This window comes from Gouania willdenowi, chromosome 21 (assembly GCF_900634775.1).
Source record: "Gouania willdenowi chromosome 21, fGouWil2.1, whole genome shotgun sequence".
Classification (NCBI taxonomy): Eukaryota; Metazoa; Chordata; class Actinopteri; order Blenniiformes; family Gobiesocidae; genus Gouania; species Gouania willdenowi.
This window is the reverse complement of record NC_041064.1, coordinates 30,058,175-30,082,111: the sequence shown is the minus strand read 5'-3', so window position 1 is coordinate 30,082,111 and position 23,937 is coordinate 30,058,175. Positions and strand designations below refer to the sequence as shown.

Genomic DNA, 23,937 nt, shown 5'->3' with positions numbered 1-23,937 from the left:
CAACACACCTCCTTCTCAGTCCACCATGGACTACATTCCAGTGCAAATACCTATGAAATTCCTTCCCGGTGGAATGTCAAAGTGTGCAAACCTATCCTTTTAAAAATCAGTGAGGGTGAACTAGCAACAATGATGTGCCTCAGCTTGTTACAAGCACTAGTGCAAAATAGGGTGAGAGGGGGCAAATCTGGGGTTCTTCTTCCTGTGTGTATTCAGAGCAAATGCAGCATGTCAAAGGGGGGTTTATTACATCCCTCCAAAGAAAAACACTCTCTCCATGATGAAAACCTGATTGGGTGACCTGGGTAGTCACAGTACAAACCACTGAAGCCCCAGGGCGTTGGACCTCGGGTTGGAAAAAGACGCGGGAAAAGAAGGGAACATCAATGTCAACAAAAGACACATTTTGAGGCCAACAGGAGGAGAGCCCAGCTTTCTGTCAACCACCCGGAAGCATATTGAATGACAACTAAAGCTCTCAGAGTGAGACTTTGTGGGATTTTGGCCTTGCCAAAAGCCAAGCTACATTGCTTTGCCAAGTATTAGGCAAAAACGCAGGAACCCCCCAATGCTGACAGGAAAATCAACAAAACATGAGGATAAAGGCAACATTTAAACAGACACAAACCCACAGAAGCTGGTTGGAATAGAACTAACAGAGTGTAACATGAAGCTTCAAAAGCACTAATCTGAAGCTGAGGTGGAAGTGAGAGATCGGCTTTACTTTAAAAAGAAAAAGAATCTGTGAATGGTTGAAAATACAGTTACCACGGACCTTAATTCTGACTGTCACTCTATCCACTATGGACTGCCAAGTGAATTTAAGGCACTTTAGAAGCTAAATCCAATTCTTTTGTATCCCTTTATCTTCTTGTTCCAGTGGCTTTGTGGGCAACATTACGCATCGCTGCATCAGTAATGTCCTTTTTTCAAAGGACACATACACCCGATTGTCAGAAGTAGAAAAAATATTGGGAGTCATAACAACAGAGGAATGAAAAAATCAACAGTAATCAGACAGGCCCGTGCCTGTTACTGGCTTAGGTTAAAAGCTTTTAATGTCACAACTTAACTCGAGAGGTGGGATGACTCCAGAAAGAGGATTTACGCAGTGATAGCACAACTATACATACTGTAGGTGATGTATAGGGCAGTGGTTCTCAACCTTTTCAGCCAAAGTAAAAAGGTGCCAGAGACCGGTGATCCCCACACACAGACATGACCATTGAACAACAGTCATGTGGAGACAGGGCCATCTATAAGGGGGAATAAAGGGGAGAGCTTTTTGGGGCCCATCCATAAAGTCAGCAAAATGATGGCCCATTGTTCTATGAATCTGTGATAACCACATTTATTTATTTATCTGAATAATATCCACTGTTATGCAGGAAGTTTATTATTATTTGCGCCCTATTATAAAGTCATCTTATAGATGTAAATCCCTGTTTTAATCAGAAAAAAATGAGTGGTAAATGGCCAAAAATGGTGGAAAAGGTGGTGAAATGGGATTTTAAAAGCAACAGAAATTGGTTGAAAGTTTAGAGTGGCCAAAAATGAACAGAAAAATGGTTCAAAGTGTCAAAATTACAGTGACAGACGTGGGGGGAAAAGGGGAAACAATTAGTTTAAACTGGCAAATACGAGGCATGACAAATCGTGAATGGGGTTAAATTGCCAAAAATAAGCATGAAATATGGCAAAAAAGAGGTGAAAAGTGACAATAATAGGTCAACATGTGTGACATTAGGTGGGAAAAGGGGTAAAAAGGGTTTATAAGTGCCGAAAATTTCTTGAAAGTTGAAAAAATGTGCACAAAAGGGATTGGAATTTGATGGAGAATGGGCAGAAGTTGGAGTAATGTGGCAAAAATGCAATAAAAGGAGCCAAAATATGGCAAGGAAAAGTGATGAAAATAGGCTAAAATATGGAAAGTTTGGTGTAGTGGCAGAAAAGGTGTAAAAATAAGCAAAAACTATCTCAAATTGTTCAAAAAACATTCTTAGTTTCTTTCAGGCATCTGGCAACCCCCTCCCAGTGTCTCGCAACCCCAAATGGGGTCCCGACCCCACGATTGAGAAGCCCTGGTATCACTACGTTTAGTTCAACGTCTAGTTATCCACATAATTTGAAATCACATGTCAGAAAAACTATTATCATTTATTACTTTGTCCCAAAATGTTTTCTGTTTAAAATAAAGCTTAAAAAATGTTAATAATGTTATTTTTTTACAATTCGATTTTCATGGCAGAAATATCCAAATCTCTCTCTTTGAGTCCACTCATTATGAATTTCATTTAAGGCGTAGTTGTTTCAAAAAACAGAATAAAATATCCACAGAGGTTAAATTCCTGGGTCAATAAGCATTAGAAGGTAAAAAAAAAAAGACAGTTTGCTGTGGCCTTACAGTCCAATCCCGGGTCAGGCACACTCTGAGGGACACACAGAGAGGGTCTTGTTCTGTGGCCCACGTGCAGGTCAGCACCGGCAGGTAGGAGTGAAATGATAGGCCTCCCCAGAGACACAGCACAGAGGACACACTGTTTCCAGCAGCTAATACCTCCACTGGAATACAATATGAGACAGCAGGTAACTTTCAGTTCACTGCATACTTTTATCAAAAATCCTCAAACCCCAGGAAAGCCCCCACCCGTTTGCCGTCTGACACTTTGGTGGGAATTCAGAAACATGGAAGATACAGAGCCAGGCTTGACAAGCAGCAGAAAGAGATGAAGATTCATTTTGTATGGGAATTATTGTCAGACGTAATACTGAGTGTTTGGTGTGATCAGTGAGAAATTACAGACACCTGACCTCACACTGCATTCCACAATGATTCAAAATGAAAAATTGGTGCATTAGTAAAAAAACATTAATACATTAATAATTGAACCTCATGCTACATTAATCATGTACCTTTTATTTAACACGACCTGAGCAGAACAAAATTGAAATGACTTAAATCAATTCAAAGCACAGGTGCAGGCTGTGTAAATAAAGTGGCAACAGACACATTATAAACTCAAGACATTCTCATTCCTTTGAGTCTCACAAAGGTTTTGTGCTAATGTTCCAGTGGCTGCACAACAAATCTAACTGTATAATAAATAATTGTAAATAAAAGCAAACATCCAGAAATTATAACGATATTGAATTGTCTTAAAGTGCAAAAAGTCAGGTCTTTGGTAAATGTAAGCAAATACTTTTAAATTCCTGTGAACAGTAAACTTCAAGAAACTTTTACTTTTTTTTTTTGCTCATTCTCATCACTAGTAAAGTGCCTGTCAGAAGTATGTATTCATATAGTGGGAGGAGCTTAAGTAGAGTAAGTAGAGGTGTACATACTCTGTATGCTGTAGTGTGATAAAGGGGTTTATTTGGGGGTGCAAAGTAAAATAGCGTGTATTATTTCCCTGGTTTAATTCTATGGGACATGATAAATGTGTTTGTTGTTTTTTGTTTTACTCATTTTTATATTTGTTTTGTTTGGTGTATTTTTCTCTAATGTATGTTTTTTGGAGTCATTATGTGTATTTTTGTATCTACTGTATCGGTTGTGTTTTTGTGCATTTTTTATGTAATTATTGTTTTTGTTGCCATTGTAGTGTGATTCTGGAGTCATTTTGTGTAGTTTTGTGCATTTCTGTTGTCATTTTGCGTATTTTTTGTTTAAATATTTAGTGTTGCGTATTTGGAGTCATTTTCATATTTTTGTTGTTGTTTGGTGTATTTTTCTGTATGTTTTTAGGAGTCATTTTGTGTGTTTTTGGAGCCTTTTTGTATATTTTTGTGCATTTCTGTTGTTGTTTTGTGTATTTTTTGTATAAATATTGTTTAGTGTTTTATTTTACTCATTTAGTTTTTTAATTATAAATACTCTGTGTGCATGTGTGTGTGTGTGTGTGTGTGTGTGTGGCTACCTCAATCTTCTTCCTCCGTGGGTAATCTCTCACACACATGCACACACACACACACGCACACACACACACGCACACACACACATGCACACATTGTTGTTGAGAGATAAAAGAAAAACTCAAAAGACACATGAAAAGTAAATGGTGATTTCTTCACAGTATTCTACATTTTTGAAATCCTGTTTTTGTGGGTTTTATGAGCTGGAAGCCCAAATTATGTAAAGATAAACAAATAAATACTTGAAATTGTTTAAATTGTGGGCCTTGAATATATAATCTATTATAGTTTAACTTTTGGAATGGAATTATGGAAATTAAACAACTTTTCCATGATATTCTAATTTTTTGTACATGCAGCAAGACGTATTAAAAGGTTCGATTCAAGGGTTTTATGAATCGATATCGGGCTATACAAAGGAGAATCGATGCAAATCGATTGATTGATTTTTTAAACCCAGCTTTAGATTCTGTTAATAAATCATCTTTCTATGAAATGCTTTAGTCTAAACAGTCTAAACTGAATAATGACACTAAACGAGTCTGTTCCAGTCTGAGGAGATGCGGAGCCACGAGGACGACAAATTGGAATCGGAATAGATGGGGTTCAACTCCCTACAGTGTCCTTGCTAAAAGCCAAAATATATGAAAACACAATAGTTTTCACTCTACACATTTCACAACAAACCTAAATGTCCCTGACGTCCCACCTTCAAACACAACCTCATTTGTCCATCCATGAAAAAGCTACTGAACCTCCCACTTTTCTATTGCAATACATACTTCCTACAGGCACTGCACTAGTTTGTTAAATTGGTGAAAGGTCATGATGAATGTAGTTATAGAGTTACTCTATAGGTCCTCCACTAATAAATACTCACAAACACAGTAGAGACAACAAATAACATTTTATTAAAAAGACTGATTCGAAGATGTGCTTTTCAATTTCAACACACACACACACATTATGAAGCGCATCATTTATACTGATTAAGGGTTACAAATGGAGGATGCACACAGAGTGCTTTAATTGGGCCAGGTCAGCAATTGTTACGAGGGTACAAATTAAAAAAAGGAAAAAAAAAAACAATAGAAAAGCCCCCCTACACTGCTGAAAACACACTGTAGGGGGTGACATCACTCTGAAAGGGGATCAAAATTACAACGTTGGGGCCCCTACACTCAACAGTGCTGGCGAGAACCTTGTTGTATTACTGCTATAGTTTCAATAAACAAATGTTTGGTAGATTTATATTCCAGTCCAACAACAAATACACTAGCGCTGGGCGATATGGACACAAAACTCTATATAAGCACTATATACTCATTTTGATGTCAGACTTGGTATAAGTAGTACGTCAGTATGTCATTTCAAACACAGCCTTAGTCTCCATGTGCACCTAATGTAATAGTTTTTACCATCTGGTTGTATCTTTATATCAACGTTCTGGGCTCATTTGTCTACAATTCTCTCAACATACATTACAAACACACACAGAGTTTGAAATGATTCAAGATCCTCTCATTAGGTTCAAAGTTAAGATCACAGGGTTGTAACATGAGGGTTGTATTATCAGTCTGATCACCATCACCTTTCAAAGATCTGCTCCATGGGCCTGAACAGGAGAAGTCAAGCTCTTTACAATGGAGACAAACCACAGGAATGAAAACACGATTCCAACGCTTTGCACCTGAACTCGCTCCAAAGTGAGAAGAGCACAACAACATTAGGCCAGGCAGAGAGATTGGATGTTTAACACTAAAGTGGCTTACAGCACACATTACAATACTCACAATTAGCATTTGGATCCTCAGCATGATTGACACTTGGCAACCTACCTTAAGGGATGATCGCCAACATTTCCGTTCTTCATTGCTTTGACCACAGATTTGCTGGCAGCGTTAGATCATAAATTGTTCAGGGCTTTTCATAAACCCACACTTGTGCAAAACCTGACTTCTCTAGATGAGCAGAAAATGTCTGGTACTAGTTAGTATTTGTTCAATCAGCAAATCTTCATAGTGTTCAAAATGTCTCTAAATAAATATCTATCCATTAATCAAAAATGCCATTTTTGTTTAAAAGGAGGCATAACCCTAATATCTATTCTAAATAAGTATTCTTATTATTTCAGATGATTAAATATTTACTCCTAGTCATGTGAGCATTGCAGGTCAATATTCTATTATGAAAGTAAAAAGATGAGAAATGTATTCATTCTCACTCATGGTTATGTCATTTGTAACACTGTTGAATAATTAATACTTTTTTTGTTATGTTTTGTTGTATTAATATACTGTAATCTGATTGTTTGAAGTTTGAATAGTTGTTTTTTTTCTATTCAGTTGGGACTACTGGTGGCTTACACTGACCCCAGTGCAGCCTGTGGTGGATGTAATCAGTAAAACATGCAAATCTCATGAAGAAGAGCCACAGTCAACAATCAAACAAAAGCCAGACAATTTAACCCAACAACGTACAGTATTTTCAAGCCGACAGACATGGCCTAAAACCGGGAACGCTTAATTTGTTTACATGCGTACAGGGCATGGAAAAGTTTGAGATTCCATCAGATTTACAGTACATGCAAAAAGGGGAAAATATGCATTACTGGTGGATGTAGCAACACATCAACAACATCAGGAAGTCTACATTCATTCACTGACCGGGAGATACGATTTGTGAGGTAAAATTGAGGAGAGCTCGTTGGTTTGGTCTGACTGACATTGTCATAAGTTTCCTGCAATGTATTGTGGGATGTGTAGTCCCATAGACGGATACCCCCAAAAACGCTGCTAAAGTGACTTCCCAACACATTTTGGGTGTTTTCACGGACTGAAAGTTTTGGAAAAATTATGGCAAATGTTTATTTTGAGGTTGACACAAAAAGTTCAGAGGCCGACATTTAGGGCCTGTACAACGATCACAAACACGGACAAACTGTGCAGAGCAATTTACGTCACAATTGAGGAATAAAGATGTGAAGAATTAAAATTCATAATTCAGACCAAAAACAACTCTGTTGCTGCAGAAAAAGCAGGAATGAATGAACACAGGCAGGAAGCTTTTGTACTCTCAGATCTTAACCTACTCCCAACCAGGTTAGGTGTTCAGCCTAAGTTACCATGGTGATTTAGCCCGGTAAAAAGTTAGTCAGCGTCGTAGTACACGACACGCCGAATAAATCCCCAAAGTTAAGATAAGAGGAAATCCAGCCTCGTAGTACAGGACCCTCAAGTCTCGCGGAGTGATTCAATATTTTAAAAAAAGTGTACGCTATGTCTTTATCTGATTTTAAAATTATTTAATCTCGTAACTTTTACTAAAACTTAATGGGAGTCAGTTGACAGAAATCTCAATATATATTGCCCAGCCCTACTACCAATCGATGACGCAAGCAGCCCCAAAATGCTCTGAGCTTTTGTCTGATGATTATAGATCATCTTCAGAAAACTCTTGCTCTCTTTCAGATCTAAAATGGTTTATATCTGCGCTAAAATCCGAGTCATCGCTGGAAGACGCCATAGGTTCATTCATGTAAACACTCAAACGTGTTCCTTCTTTACTTCACTTCTGCTTTGCACATGCGCGTAACCTCCTTTCTTGTCTTATAACGCTGAACAGAGACAGACACGTCAAAATCGTGCTAATATTTGCACTTTACATTCATTAGAACCAAATCAGGACAACCTCATGTTTAATTTAAACACCAATATCTAGTTACAGAGACTTTAAAATTTTAAAGTGGACTGAAATGATGGCATTTTCTCTCAGATGTTTCTTTCACTTTGGAAGCTTTGACGTCATCTGTTTGGTCATATTATCACTCACCAGAGGTGGACAGAGTAATTAACTTCATTACTTAAGTGAAAGTACAGATACTCCTTGTCAAAAACTACTCCAATACAAGTTTAAGTAGTTTTGTCATAATATTACTTCAGTGAAAGTACTGAAGTATTTAAAATTATTAAAAAAAAAACTTAATTATTGAAAGTAATAAAAAATCTAGAACATAATAGTGATTTTACATGCAATTAAGAAAACACTGATGCAAAAAAATTGACAATTTATAGTAATACAACTGAATAACACTAATAATTAATAACACTGAATAACATTTATTCTTGGTGACTATCACAGGCATTCATGTACTGACCACTCTGGGTATTAAGCTGTGACAACTGCAAAAAAAAAAAAAAAAAAAAAAAAAAAAAACTTCTGGAGCTTTCTGTTTTGGAATTGAACTTTTTAAATTTTATGTGTTGCTATTTTAATATAGGTTCGATAGGATTTTCTGTTGTAATCTGTAGAATATCGTTTTTGGAAAACTATTTATTTGTTTATATAAACATAAAATTTAAGGTTTGAATGATCAGTGGATCTTTAAAAATATATTTTTTAAAAATAAAATAAATGTATATATATATATATATATATATATATATATATATATATATATATATACAGTTTTCTTATCATTTTCAAATGAAATATTTAAGCAGAGCAGGTAAACCAAAGTCAGCAGAGCTTTGTTGGCGGGAGAAACAGGGGCTGGTTTCCATGACATCACAGGTAGAGCCTTTGATACCTGTTTTTGTCCTAGAGACTGTGAGCATGACTGCACTTGGACTTCTCAGAGTTGCCCTTGCCCCTTGGCATTGTTGTTGGTGAATGGTTTACCTGGTTCCTCAGAATCAGTCAGTCATAAAAATAATGTTCTAATGTTCCAGCATGTGTTTCCTGCTCACAGTGAAGATCACAGCGGTGGAGATGGAGGCTCATAGAAAACACGCACGTGTGTTACCTGGTCAATCCGCATTAGTGTGATTTGCAGGACTCAAAGTAAACACGCGATAACTTTTAAAGCGCACTCCCGTCTGTGCGCGCGGGTCACGTCACATGCACGCGCACTTCCGTCGCTCACCTTTTTCAGGCTTCCTTTCTTCTTCTCCTCCTCATGCTGGTAAACAGGCATTTGTAGGAAATCCTCTTCGCAGCAGATGAAGCTCACCGTGCATCCCATCCGAGCAGAGCGAACATCCAACACATCCAACCGTCACGGACTGCTTCCGTGCGCTGAGTGCGCTGCTGACTCGGACCTCAGCCCCGTGTGTGTGTGTGTGTGTGTGTGTGTGTGTGTGTGTGTGTGTGTGTGTGTGTGTGTGTGTGTGTGTGTGTGTGTGTGTGTGTGTGTGTGTGTGTGTGTGTTACTTGTGTTGTCACGTGAAAAAGTTTTTCATTTTCCTACATCGTCTAAAAAGCAGTGGTGCGCGGACTATTTCAGGTCCACGAGTCCTCAAAAACTATATCAGACTTTTTTTTTTTATCATCAGAATCAGACATAATCAGACAATAACAAAGCTGAAAAGAAACAAAGGATATATATGATTAAAAGATGCATGGATTAAATACTAACAATCAGGATTAAAAATGAGTAATCAGAGTATATGTGAGCACAAGTCTGTTCAGTCTATTATTATCATTATTACTATAGTGCCTGGGTTCCCAAAGCGGGGTACGGGTACGCAAATTGTCATAGGGGGTACGTGAATACAAATATATTTAAAAAAAAAAAAAAAAAAACATTGATTAATGTACCCAAGTTTGTATAAATCATGCAATGCAATAAATGACCTACAGTATCAGTCCCTGCAGGATTTGCTCTTTCAAATTTCATTAATTTTGTGACCAATTTTTATTTAATTTGTGGAAATTGTGTTATATAATTGCAGGAAAATGGTCTTTTTTGAACAATTTTAAATTTAAAATGACTGCAGTCATGGGGAAAATAGCATGGGAAATTCTCCAAATATTGCGGAATATACATTGAATTTGTGTATTTAGATGTCTGAGATAGCCTTGCTGATTTATCTACAACTGATGTATTTGGTAATCTGGAAAATAATTGATGTTTTTTTCTGGTCTAAAAAGCCAGATTTGTGCTGTGAGGCTATGTTATATATATATATATATATATATATATATATATATATATATATATATGACATTACATTATCATGTTTTTAAGTGTGCAGGAGTAGGGGGTAGATGGCTTCAGGTTAAATGTTTGAAGGGGTACGGGACTGTGAAAAGTTTGGGAACCACTGCTATAGATGCTATAGAGGACCGTCATCACCGTGTCGTCAAACCGGAAGTCGCCATATTGGAGGTAAACAAAGTAAACAAAACAGATCCTGAACATCGAACGTAAAGAAATAGTGATTTATTGACGTGTTTTTGGCTGTACCAATCGGTTAGACCGTGAAAAACATTTGGAGTTTTATAGACTGCCAAAAGTTAGAACAAGTCATGGAGAACAATGTCAAAAGTTATCAGAGGAAATGAGGCGCTTGTGGTTAGCGAAGCTAAACCAGGATCTACGAGGCAAAAATCTGAAATTCAAAATCTGTTCAGTCAATTTCTTGTCAGGTTAGTGAATTTTTGATAGCAGTGTCTCTTAACTATTTTTCCAGTGTGATGATAAGAATATAATTCATATCAAGCTACTGCATGTGGAATTATTGACTTAATATAATCACATTTAACAGCCTGCTACAGTAGCAACACAGTTTGTAAAATGTAGAGCTAAAATATGCTGTATTTCTCATTGTATTCCAGGTAAAATGTCTGGCATTTATCAAAAGAATGACCCAGATTAGGTTAGGGTTAAAAGCAGGTAGTTGACCATATCAGGATACGCAATAAATGGAAGACTCTCAGGGTCGTCGTTGATCCAAGACGAGGGAGCCAACTCGTATGAATCTGTGCCTCCAATAAACCGTAACTTTTCCAAATATCGTGTCCTTTCCTGTGGACCAAGTCCTTCCCTGTAAGCCTTTGCATCTGTGATGCATTTTGAGGAGTTTTTCTGTGGTTTTGGATATTTATCCATTGCAGTATTTATCTCCAACATGGCCGAGCCTCCGGTTTACAGCCCATATTGTGACGTAGGTGAAAACCTATTATAATAACTACTTCTGAAATTTCTGAGATTGTTTCTTAGAATTTTGAGTAATCAAAATGATTACCAAAAGTAATTGTTGTATTTAGATGAGCACATGACACATGTCAGGCACACTAAAGAGGATCCTCTGAACATGTTATCATGCAGCTCACTGTATTGGAAGAAATGCACGTGTCCTCCTGGACTGTTGATCTCTAACATAAAGTTGAATTGGAGGCTTTTAGTGTGAATGTATGGCTCCCTCTGCTGACTCAAAGCTGTATTAGAAGTCACTCTGTATTTAGTTTTATGATATATTATAAGTGTGTTTGTGTCTTTATCGAAGCTGTTCATCCTGGCAGGAGAGCATTAGAATGTGGAAAACAATTCCTTTAAAGTCGCCAAATAGGCTCGTGAGCATTTCCCAGTGAAGGAGGACAAAGTATTATTTTTATGTATTTATTTATTTATGTATTTTACAGATGATATGTTTCTGCAGCATATGCCATGTATTCACACTTATACCTATAGATGGAGACAATAATATTCTTTATTACTCAGCCAAGGGTGTGATATTTTCACAGACATGTATTTATTTATTTATTTGTCTGTTAGCAGAATTACGTCAAAACTACTACCAAAGATAGACCTTATAAACCATGGAAGATTCATCTAATTTTAGGGGGGATCTGGATCAATATACTGATTCTGGATCAGTTTCAAAAACAGAAAAATCTTCATCTCTCATTATTGGCAAAATTTCAAAAAATGATATCTCGTTCATAATAAACAGATCTTTATGAAATTTGAATCAGTTATGTTAGACTGGTTCTTTAATTACCCAACTGAGTGTAATACAGATTGGATCCAGATTGCGCATTACATCTCAATTATATAATGATCAGGATCATTGATAACTGCCAATATTTGGCACTTGGCAGAGTTTTGCGCTCTGAGTACTCTTGTTTTTAATATTTCAATTTTTCTCTACTAATAAGGAAATAAAAAAAATAAAGTTGTGTTATATCATTTAAGAGTGTCTATTTAAGGCTGTGGATTTAAACAGCGGCTTACTGTAAGTTCCTAAAATTTACTTTTTGACTTTGATCAAAAAAATGACTAATAAATGAATGTCATTACATGCTTTTCTTTGGCATTCTACGCCACTAGTGGTTGTATTTTCTCAGGTTCAAAGTTGAATCTTCTCATAAGGTTTTATTAATCTGTGCTTGTTGGAGCACTAAATTGAGTTTAAAAAAGCAGTGCCTAATTTCATCAGATTGGTAATGTAACTAATTTAAAAGACTAATGACAATCTCTTTAGTTTTGCACATTAGTGAATGAAAGAGTTGAAGGACAAATATGTAAACAATATTCTGTTTCTATTTTTTCTTTAGCCCCTTTGTGGCCATACCTGCCTGTTATTGCCCGATCTGATCTCATCAGATCTCAGAAGCTAAGCAAGACTGGGCCTGGTTAGTAGTTGGATGGGAGGCAACTGAGAATTCCAGGTGCTCTAGTGGTATCTGTCATTGTGTCCCTCGGCAAGATTCTCCAGTCCACCCACATTGCCTAATATGAATGTGGTGTGTGAGTGAGTGTTGGTAGTGGCTACAATAATAGCTTACACCACTGTGTGTGGAGTGAAAGAATAATGCCATCTAAAGCGCTTTGTGTGTCTATGAAAAGCGCTATATAAAATCCAATGCATTATTATTATTATTATTATTATTATTATTATTATTATTATTATTATTATTATTAATAATAATAATAATTTATTATCATTATTATTATTATTATTATTCATCCTGTATCATGTACAGCAGAGCTTTCCCTCAGGGGTATGCACACTCTCAGAGTTCCATGAGGACATTGCAGTGGTTGCTTACAAACTATCTATTTTCCCACTTTCTTATTATTTATGTATTTATTTTCCTGTTTGAGCCATAATTAGTTCCATCTGTTGTAAATCATGGCTTCAACTCCATAAAAGCCCAAATGTCATGAAAACATGAATCAATAGCCTTTCTATCTAGTAAGTGATTCCTGGTGACCAGCATAGTCACAATAGACAGTTCAGAAGAGAGCACAACAAAAAACAAAAGGTTGAATAATGCAAAAAATGAAGCCTAACATACACACGACTAAAGGGTTGAGAACCACTGCTGTGCCTGATGTTAGACAGAGCCCATCACATACAGTATGTCACTGGGTACCAACATCGTACACACTGGAGGGTTGATCACAATGCTAACACTCAGAGACAGAATAATGCATTTAAACTCCCATTATTCCTATAGTTTATAGATCAAATTAACCTGACCGATAGACAGACACGTTTTTAGACTGTAGAAGGAAAGTGAAGTGGTTTTAGAAATCAGAAATCTGGCAATTTTACAATCACTTGATGATTTACCGTAAGTTTCAAATATATGGGGCTACATGGTACTTCATCTTTGTCAATACAACACAAACTTCCAACAATGTTAATGTGAAATGTAGTATACTGTACTATAGGTTCCCTCTATTATTGAGAAATGTTGGTTTAAATCCAGGCCTCTGTCCACTTGTCAAAATATATGGAATCTTCCAATGGATGGAGGGATGGTTGGATGGATGGATGGATGGATTAATGAATGAATGGATTGACAGATGAATGAATAAATGGATGTATGGATTGACAGGTGGATGAATGAATGGAGGAATAGATGGATGGATGGACAGACTGATATATGGATGAATAGATGGATGGATGAATGGATGGATGAACAGATGGATGGATAAATGGATGGATGAATAGATGGATGGTTGGTTGGTTGGATGGATGGATGGTTGGTTGGATGGATGGATGGATGGATGGATGGATGGTTGGATGGATGGACAGATGGATGGATGGATGGATTGACAGGTGGATGAATGAATGGAGGAATAGATGGATGGATGGACAGACTGATATATGGATGAATAGATGGATGGATGAATGGATGGATGAACAGATGGATGGATAAATGGATGGATGAATAGATGGATGGTTGGTTGGTTGGATGGATGGATGGTTGGTTGGATGGATGGATGGATGGATGGATGGATGGATGGATGGATGGATGGATGAATGGATGGATGGATGGATGGATGGTTGGATGGATGGACAGATGGATGGATGGATGGATGGAGATGAATGTGAGGCCTACACACAGGTGAATGGTCTTGTTTCTGTATCATTGAACACAAACAGCTGAGTCAGTCTTTAAATTAAGCAACATTTTTACAGCTTCTGTTCACAAGGTGCAGGTTGAGTTTTTGGTCTGGGACCAGAACAACCCGGTTGATGCTTTTCACCTCTCTGATAGTGGGGTTCACTTTGATTTCAAACTGCCTGATGAGCTAAAAAAAAAACAAAAATAAGTTAGAAATCACATTATGTCACATTGTCTGAAAGAGATTTACTGCCAGTGTTGGATAAAGTAATGAATCCCAGTCAGTGAAAGCAGTAAGGCCTTATTCATTTTTTAAGTATAAAAAAAATCCCATTAAAGTTCTTGTTAGGTAGAAGTACAAAAAAACTCACTCATCTCCTCAGTACAATCAGGAAAATAGCTTTACAGTTCTCACATGCAGTTATGGAGCCAGTGTAGTGATTTATTTGTTAAATAAAATTAACTGGTTCATGTCCATTGTTGAAGCCTAAAAATAAGAATCCACACAGTATGTGAAGTGGAAATCAATAGACACTAAGTTATGGCATTTTTTATGGAATAAAATGTTTTGTTTAGCCAATTACATTTCAGAAAAAAAAACTGATGGTAGAAAAGAAGTGAGTATCTAAAGGTATTCAAAGTAGAATAAAAGTATCTGATGGAAATGACTTGAAGAGCAAATGATGAAAATGTTGACTTACAGCACTTATGTAAAATATTTAAATCCTGTCTATTGTTTATTTTAAACTCAATCCTAATAAACTTATATCATAATCTCATAAACAATAATGGAACTGTTATTAAACTACTTTATGATAGAAGAAAAAAAAACCTAAACTGACAATCACTAATATCTTACATAAAAAAAGAGATGAAACCACCTTGTCTAACGTGAGGAGTAAAGAAATTAGGCTAATGCTGCTCGCAGGGCATTTAAGTTAATATTCGTCAAATGAAATGTAAATACAATTCAGTTCAGTGCTGATGAATTTATATTAAAGATGAACTAAATGTTTGCTTGTGTCCTAACTGACTAGATTTGAGACAAATGAATATTATATGAATCATTTTGTATCACTTTTGTAGTTTTTAACTGTTGTACCTAAAAGAAAAATATATAAAAGATTACATGATAAAAATTGTGACTTCTTTTTCTCATTAGAAACCATGTAGGCTTCTGTTTTGAAACCAATGTTCAGCTCATGCTAACAATAGATCTAAAGGTGGCTTTGATGCAGACTTTTATTCTCCTACTAACCCGAGACAGAAGCAGATACATTTCCAGCTCAGCTATCCTACGGCCAACGCAGCCTCGCACTCCAAAGCCAAATGGGATAGAACTGAAGGGGTGTGGCCTCTCACGACCATCCCGAAGCCATCTGTCAGGATTGAAGGTTGAAGAGTCAGAGAAATTCTTTGTATCCTGACTGATGGCGTAGTGACACAGCACAAAAGTGGTCTGTGTGAAAAGAGAAAAAACAAGGAATTCAGAGTTATACATTTCATTTTTTTTAGATTGTATTTCTTTAGAGCAAGTGATAACATTATTGCAGGAGCTGTGGTGTACTTATAATGGTATAAAATGCTGTTTTTTTTATATATATAAATGACCCAACACACAAGGAAGACTAAGAAAAAACACACATTATGACATTTTGACAAAATGTCAGTGTTTGACTGTTTTTCATTTTACACATTTATCTTGGTGTAAAATTGCTCTAATTGGCAGAAAAAACATGGTGCACAGGATAAGTTGTTGGTTTTGAAAAAGTTTTAATTTTAAGTTTTAAATTTTAAAATGCCTCAATTTTAAATAACAATAAGTTTTGCAAGTTTACTTTAAACTTCAGTTTTTTTTCCACCAAATAATGAAGTTGTTTGTTTTGTTTTTTTTGTTTTTTTTTAACATGTTGCACAAAGATTGTACTAGTGATGAAAATACTGTACAGTAGTTAAAAGCCAAACCTACATTTTTTGGGATTTCATATCCACCAATAGTAACGCTCTTCTCTGTCATGACCCTTGCATTCACAGGGACCACGGGATACATTCTGTGAAAGAAAAGTTCACATAGTGACGTGCTTTAGTATCAGCTGTTTGCAACAGGAGCATACAGGCAATATAGGCCAGAAAAAAGAAGATCTCAATCCCTGCATCCTATTGAGAATCAGTTCAAGAGAAGCTGACCATTAAATGTGCAGCTGTTTCTGTCTCACCTGAGAGTTTCCTTGATAACGGCTCTTAAATAAGGCATGTGGGTGACGTCTGCGGCCGTGGGGATGCGATCTGATGGTACAGTTGTGGACACTTCTTCATAAAGTCTATCCTGGATGCGTGGATTGATGGACAGCTGGTACAAAGCCCATGTAAGGGTGTTGGAGGTCTTTAGCGACAAAGAGATAAGGAAACACTTAACAATAGCCTTTGTTTAGTCACACATAAGGATGAACATATTTTGACAACACACAATAAACTCCTACAAATGCACAGAAGTGTATGTGAGCTGTTAGATCCATATCCTCCTACTCACTCTTTGACGTTAAAAAACTTCTTATCCATTTATAAGTCCTCCAACATTACACATAATTACTTCATGTCCTCCCTCACTTTACTCTATGCCACCATGATTACAATGCATATGTAATATGTGTGTTTGTTTTTGCATGTGTACAGTATATGTGTGTACAGTATATATGTTTTAAGTTTGTGTTTCTTTTTTGAATTTCAATTAATATTTGGTGTGAGAATGGCCTAGTGGGTAGGCTCAAAAAGTAGTCCAAGGTTCCCAAAAATGCAGTCAAAGTGTATTTATTTACAGTGGTAAAAGTGCAGCAGTATTTACAATCCAGGCCTGAAGAAAAATAGAAGACATCCAACTTGAAAAAAGAGGGGAAAAAGTGGAAACAAATAAAGATTGAGCTCTACACAAACTCGTTTGCAGCTCTGTACAAACTTTGTTTTACCACCTGACAGCTCTGACACCAAACACCAACCCCCACAATGCCTCCAGCCTCCTCTTATATAGTACTGAGGGGGAGGTACCAAAGCACATGATCTGAGGGGAAATCAATTAACTCATCTCGGACAAATTAAAGACCAACAATGCATTTAACATTTACCAAACAATTGTATATTAATATTAGCAATGTTAAGAGGTAAGCAAATTTTGACATATACTTGAAAAAATGGTTATTTGTATTTGCTAAGAAACACCCCTCCAACTCTATTACATGTGGTACCTTCCAAGAAGCCCACCACTATATAAACCAATGACAGGCTTCTGTTCTGTTTGCCACTTCTTGGTTCAACAAACAAAGCACATGTAGCAATGGGTGACAAACACTTTTACTACTAATGATGCATTTGTTTTTACATTAAAATCTTACAAACAGTTTAGAGGGCACGGGGTAGCCCCGTGACATTTGGTTCAATATTTTCATTTGTCTTTTGATATTGAGGATTTTTGTGTACATTGTTTATATATTGTTTTCCCTCATACATGAAAGTTTAAATTGTGCATTTTGTTTCAGGATTCTATAAGTGTGTAATTGTTTGTTAGCTCTTATTCTAAGTTGTTTGTGTTTACTGAAAGGGGTGGAGCTCTAATATTCCCTCCTTGCACCTTTAACGTTGTTTCTTTAATGTGTGCTAAATAAATAACTGAAATGAACAATGAGAATAATTGTGCTAAAACTTAAAAGGTAAGAAAACGTGTTTATATGATGTGGATCTGTGAGATTGGATTTACCGTATCCACGCCTGCTAACAGGAGCTCAGTGATGCTGCCGTACACATCTTTGGTGCTCATCTGAACGTTTGAGAGGAGGTACGTTAAGTATTCTCCCTCCATATCCTGGTCAGTGTCCACATGCTGCTGGATTAGCTCGATTTTTTTGTCAATCAACTCTTTAGCTGGAATAAAACAAGCAGAGAAAAAACACAACGATTCATGACAGCATTCTGGATCATGCTGTATTTCAAATGAAGGTGTTATCATTTTTATTGTGCCCAAGAGCTGAAATTGTCTGGTAGTATGACGACTGTATGAAACCTAAATGTTTTGGTTATATATATATATATGACATCATTTAATGCTGCAGGTGTCCTCCTGTAGTCCAAATTCATAAATGTTCAGTGAACCTGAGATATTAGGTAGGGGTGTCCCGATCCAATATCGGATATTGGTCCGATATCAGGCTGAAAACGAACATCGGATATCGGATTCAAATTTCCTTTTTTTTTTCTTTGTCTGCACATGCTGTCAAAGGTCAACACTACAGGAAGTGCAATCTTTTCGGATTCAAATTTCCAATTATATTCAAATTCATTTTTTATTTATTTTAGTCAATTGTAGAATACTGTAGCTATTAAGTTGAAGGTAAAAATGTATGTAACCAATTAGTTAATAATAAATGGGTCAGTTTTTTGTCATACCTACTGTTGCTGACTATTGTTCTCTGAGTAACATCACTTGATCAAGCCTTTTCTAACATTCCACACTACAAAATAAGTAATTATTATTTTTTTATGAAAGAAAGTTGTTTTTTTTATTAAAAGTATGTATGATTCATGCTGATATTGGATCAATATCAGAATCGGTCGATACGCAAGGCTGCAATATCGGTATCATATCGGAAATAAAGTTGTATCGAGACATTCCTAATAAAATAATAATGCATCAATTTTATATAGCGCTTTTTTGGTCACTCAGTCACTTTACAGAATTAAGGGATTATTCTTTCACTCCACACTTAGTGGTGGTAAGCTACTATTGTAGCCACAGCTGCTCTGGGGCAGATAGACGGAAGCGAGGCTGCCAAAGTGCGCCATCAGCCCCTCCGACCACCACCAACACTCACTCACACACTACATTCATATAGGCAATGTGGGTAAAGTGCCTTGCCCAAGAACACAATGACACATACCACTGGGGTGACTGCCACCCCACTGTAGCACCTGGAATTCTCAGTGGTCTCCATCACCTACTAACCAGGCCCAGACCTGCTTAGCTTCGGAGATCTAATGGGATCAGGCAATGACGGCTGGTATGGCTAATATTGCCGTGAATCTGATGATACGATTCAAGATTTCCATATCACGATAAGATGTATCCTGATATATTCAGAACAATACAATATACATTGCGATATATTGCGATATCATAAATGACAAATTTCACCTTTATACAAAAAGGTATTAAAAAACAAGTGGTATGTTGATCAAACTGTCAAATTATATTTTGAAAAAGGTTAAACATTTGCTTATACAGCAGAATAATGTATATTCATTTTTTTAAAAAATGCTTTTAAAGTAACCACATACATCTTTAAAAGTGTCCAGTATGTTTAATGAAAATAAAGTGCATTCAACTTCCAGCTAAAGCATTGAGGAGTGAGATAGTTTAACAAGGTCTGATGTGGTTCACTGACACCCATGACTGGGCATTTACAGTATGTACTGCTTTGCATTAGTTAATTAAATGGTTTTTTTTCCGTTAAAAACATGATTTAAAAAATCATTTTGGACATTTTTTGGATTGATACGATAATTGTGCGGTTAATTGTCGCAATATATCGCCGAATCGATTATTTCTTACTCTCTTATGAGATAGTGATTTAAATTTCTGAAAATCCAAATTGTATCATTAATAGCTGTCTTGTAACTCTTGTTACTATTATTCTAAAGTACATGTAGAAAACAGAATATCCTAACAACAAAAGCTCACCAAAACTAAAGATTCCATCCCAGCCTGCGATGTAGCGTTCCCAGTGAGGCAGGAAACGACGTGCCCATTTTGGAGTGATGTGAGCAGCCATGGAGTAGGAAAACATCCGAGCGATTGAGTTGATGAATTCTTGTGTCCCAGCAGGGATTTCCTCCTCCAGGCATCCAAGTCTGGTTTCAAACAATATAGCAGCGATGCCTGAATGATAACAAGAGACATGATATGAGCACAATGATAAACGTTTTCACTTTGGTCATGTATGACTTGTTTAAACACCTTTTTATTAGACATTATAGTGTTTTTTTGTTTACATACACAGCGTGTTTGCTTTCTACCTTCCAGTGAAAAGAGATAGAACTCATTGGCGATGTCTGGAACCAAATATTCAGCAGTGCTGCTCTGGTCCCTGTTGTGGATTTTCTTGATGAAGTCTGTAACTACATTATTGATAACTGAACCATACTGTACTGAGTCCTTTGGGTGCAGCATACGCTTGTTTAGCATCACCCTCAAGTTATACCACTTTTCCCCATCCCTACGAAGAACAAAAAAGAAAAGAAATGTGAAATCATAACATATCTCTTGAATTACAAATTTGCAACAATGAATGAAAAAATAATAATGCACACCACAACAAGCTTGGTAGCATTTTTATTAATGTGTTGATGCCCACATTAGGGTGACCAACCGTCTTTTAAAACATGGAAATTTTCTATATTTGTACATTACATTTCGTGTCATTTATTGAACTGACAGAAGACGCACATGGTACTTTTGCCCGAGAAATACGTCTACAGACCCGCCAAGATAACTACACCTTTATGGACTCCTGGTCGGACTCGCACAGCGCTGATTGTCCCTTTATGAGCGCTACAATTGCTCCTTCTCCAAGAAAATAAAAAATAAAATGTCTATTTGTACGACTGCCATACGGACAACCCCCGGTGCTATTGGTACGTTTACCGAAGTACACGTAAACTGGCCAATGACTGACCTATCACGTGACCTAAACTGGCCAATGAGGGGCGCTGCTTATGGATAGAATGTCGGTATATTGATACGGCACCCATACGGATAGCCACTGCCAATAAAAAAACACACAGAGCGGAATGTTAAAAAAAAAAAAAACCAGCTTAGAAAACGTGTACGCTCATCCCTACAGGGCTCACGTTTGTCATTACAGACATTTTAAGTATGAAATAATTTCAATAAATCTATACATGGAAATATATGTTTTTCCACCTAACGTGGTGCATGCTTTAAACTACATTTTAAACTACTACCTAAAGGGTTAGAAATTAGCCAAAAATTGTCATGGGGGTACAGTACGTGAATAACAATTAGAAACACCATGACAACATTAAAAACTGTGATATAAATAGACCAGCAATCAGGAGCCTCCATGCATTGCATTTTCAAAAAAGCGCAAATATGACAAGAGCAACGTTGCTTTGCTTTGATTCCCTTCGCCACCACGTACTTGTGTGAAAGTGGATTTTTCAGCTTTGACAAACATAAAAACAAATATGGAACAAGATTTTACGTGGAGAACAATTTCAGACTCAGACTGTCTCAAATTTAGCCCAAAATTGCATTGAGTTCTGTTCAACCATTTCTTTTTCCAAAAAGGTTTGGTTCTCATTGAAAATAAATTAATAAATAAATTAAATAAATCAAGTCATAATTCTGAATAACATGCTGTCTTGTGTACTTACAGATCATTAGTCTTTTTTGTTATATATTGTTCCTCAAAAGGATATGTAAAATTCAGAGACAAATTTCACTGTAGGGCTACATTATGACATTGTATTTGTATATGACATTTGATTACATTATTAAGTTTTTTAGGAGTAGGGGGTACATGGCTTTAGTCTGAAGGGGAACAGGACTGTGAAAAGTTTGGAGTAAAGCTAACAGTTTCTGAACAGTAAGATGTTGTCCTTTGTATCCACTATGATGTTATTACAGTAATTTCACCCACACATGGAAGCAGCTTCTTTGGTTTGCAAATGCTTTAGAAATACTCAGCCATTAGACACGTTAATCCCAAATACCTGCTTTAGGTATTACCACTCACTCATTCCCCCTGTCCACAGCCACCACCATTATAGCTAAGCTTCACACTTGTCACTATACTGGCTTGATTACACAACACAGTAAGCACAATATGTTCTACAACTTCACATCATACCCTCACTGTAAAATAATCTATTCTTCCCCACCCTTTCTATTTCCTACCTTGAGTCTCTCCTCCCTGCTCCTTTTCCCCTCCCCCTCCCCCTCCACCCAGGTGTAACACTGCTCTCCCTTTTTATATCCTCCCTATAATGAAATATTTCTTTCCCTTCCTTAGGGCTGGTGATGGTCACAATTAACAAAACATGCATTGCCGTCTCATAATGATTGCACTTTTTGTAGTGTTGACCTTTGACAGCATGTGTAAATACTCAACCATGCTGAATTATTAAAAAAAAACTGAGCTTTCAAACCTTGCAGAGGATGGATGGATTCTTACTTATCTACTTATACTTCTATTACAACAGAGGTTCTCAATCTCAATGTCAATGTCAATTCATACAAAATGCAACAAAAACCAAAAAACTCTGATTATGACTTCTCTCCGTTCTCTCCTCTGACAGCAGAAGTTCAGTTTTAAAAAAACAATAATGAAAGTTAAATTGTAAACACTTCTTATTTCATTGTTTATTTTTGATTATTTGGAATTCTTTTAATTTATCAGGGTTTTTTGTCATAACTGCTGTGATATTCTGCATTATCTCAGCTATAAACTGCTCCATATTTTCATTTGTTTTAACTCAAGTTGTGTGTGTATCAATATGTAAAGGTAATGTTCATTGATAATCCCCCCACACAGCCCCCACCAACCTATTGGCTTGTTTGATAATAACTATTTAGTTCTAGGAACATATGGTGAGGTTACAACACAGGTTTACTGCTAGTTCACTCTGCCATAACAACCCACATGACAACCTTATCCATGGAAAGCCATCCAATAAGGAACTCAGGTCTTACTTTTACTAAATGTTAGCAGTGAAAAGTGCTTAGTAAGCAGTCTTACTCTGTGAAAGGACCATAGCCAAATCCCTTCATGTCACGGAACTCTTTCCAAATAGCCATGTCTGTTCGGCAAGGAAACTTCTCCTCCTTCCTCAGGACTTCCTCCAGCAGCTCCGGGCTGCTCACACACACCTGGTTCATCCCATCTCTGTAGATCGGACCAAGCCGCTGCTTCTCGTGGATCTGGAGAAGGTCGACAAAGAGAGAAGAAACATCTGTGTGAGCAAGAACAGCTGTGGAAATAAGTGCAGGTTCAGCAGCTGGTTCATTTTCCAACGACTGCATGCATCATGGTCATCAGAATGTTGTTAGCTGTGGGGTTACTATGGCAACAAATGTCCTACAACCTTCTTAGCTTATTCTATTGTGTGCTCTCACTGTGTCATTAATGGAGTGAATGCACCTATTCATTCTAAAGTCTTGCCCATTAACTCAACAAACTAGTCCAACTGTGTACTCATTACATGATCACTGAATCATTCACACAGAAACCTGCACCACAGTGTTTTAAGCCTAAGGATCATTTGTAACTATGAGTTCATAAAAAGTACCTGTAGCTCATGTGTTCGGTTGTAGAAACCCTGACATGTCACTCTGTAAAGGAACTCCAAGAAGTGAACTTTAGGGAGGTCCTGCAGTGTCCGATGCTTGTCCTCAGTGAGGGTCCCAGAGGCCAGCCGTCCTGCCTCCCTGCAGCTGACTGAGGTCAATGGGCCAGGCAGCAACCAGCAACCATGTCTACGCATCAATGTCCAGGACAGGGAGGCAGCCATAGTCAGGGCAGCACAGCAAATACACAGGACTCAAGTTACATCCCAGAGAGCAGTGGAGCAGGGAGGGGCCTTGAGTTTCAGAAGGTTTAACCCTTCCAGCACAGCTCTTACTGACCCACAGCTTCAAGATCATCACTGAGATCATCCTGTTTCTGTGGAAAAACCCTGGAACCAAACATAACAACCCTGGATCAATCTGACACTGAGAATGTTCATGTACATACCTTTAATTTAAATGTTCTCCTGCACTACTTATCAATGCTCTACTGCACTATTTTCCTTTTAATATTATTATATTTTATTATT

General features: G+C 37.0%; 2 protein-coding genes across 10 annotated transcripts in view; both read right to left on the bottom strand.

The window, feature by feature from the left end:
• tns1b (tensin 1b) overlaps positions 1–8,976 on the bottom strand; it is a 248,990-nt gene extending 240,014 nt beyond the window's left edge. For 3 of the 8 annotated variants that reach the window (XM_028436791.1, XM_028436801.1, XM_028436805.1), the window contains exon 1: positions 8,837–8,975. In XM_028436791.1, coding sequence (XP_028292592.1) covers positions 8,837–8,935 — 99 coding nt within the window. In that variant the 5' untranslated portion in view covers positions 8,936–8,975. Of the gene's footprint in view, positions 1–8,836 lie in introns of all 8 variants that reach the window. The other 5 variants (XM_028436798.1, XM_028436793.1, XM_028436795.1 and 2 more) reach the window with 3 other exon arrangements.
• Positions 8,977–13,665: 4,689 nt separating this feature from the next.
• Positions 13,666–23,660, bottom strand: cyp27a1.1 (cytochrome P450, family 27, subfamily A, polypeptide 1.1). 2 transcript variants are annotated; one of them, XR_003672662.1, is made up of 10 exons: positions 23,410–23,660; positions 22,860–23,041; positions 20,116–20,315; positions 19,781–19,978; positions 17,804–17,967; positions 16,272–16,438; positions 16,025–16,106; positions 15,314–15,514; positions 14,025–14,242; positions 13,666–13,760 (listed from the first exon to the last, which is right to left on the bottom strand). XR_003672662.1 is itself a non-coding variant. In XM_028436389.1 (9 exons), the coding sequence occupies exons 1-9, from the start codon at positions 23,629–23,631 to the stop codon at positions 14,111–14,113; spliced, it is 1,548 nt and encodes a 515-aa protein (XP_028292190.1). In that variant the 5' UTR covers positions 23,632–23,660; the 3' UTR covers positions 13,929–14,110. The 2 variants fall into 2 exon arrangements, 1 of the variants encoding a protein (XP_028292190.1); XM_028436389.1 differs by lacking the exon at positions 13,666–13,760 and having other exon boundaries at positions 13,929–14,242.
• Between the last annotated feature and the right edge of the window lie 277 nt (positions 23,661–23,937).

Excerpts from the sequence above, each read along its gene's own strand:
- cyp27a1.1 (XM_028436389.1), bottom strand. The coding sequence starts at position 23,631 with ATGGCTGCCTCCCTGTCCTGGACATTGATGCGTAGACATGGTTGCTGG. Across the intron at positions 20,316-22,859 it reads GGCTATGGTCCTTTCACAGA|GGATGGGGAAAAGTGGTATA; the intron begins GTAAGACTGCTT and ends TGTTCTTCGTAG. Across the intron at positions 17,968-19,780 it reads GGATGGAATCTTTAGTTTTG|CTAAAGAGTTGATTGACAAA; the intron begins GTGAGCTTTTGT and ends GTTTTATTCCAG.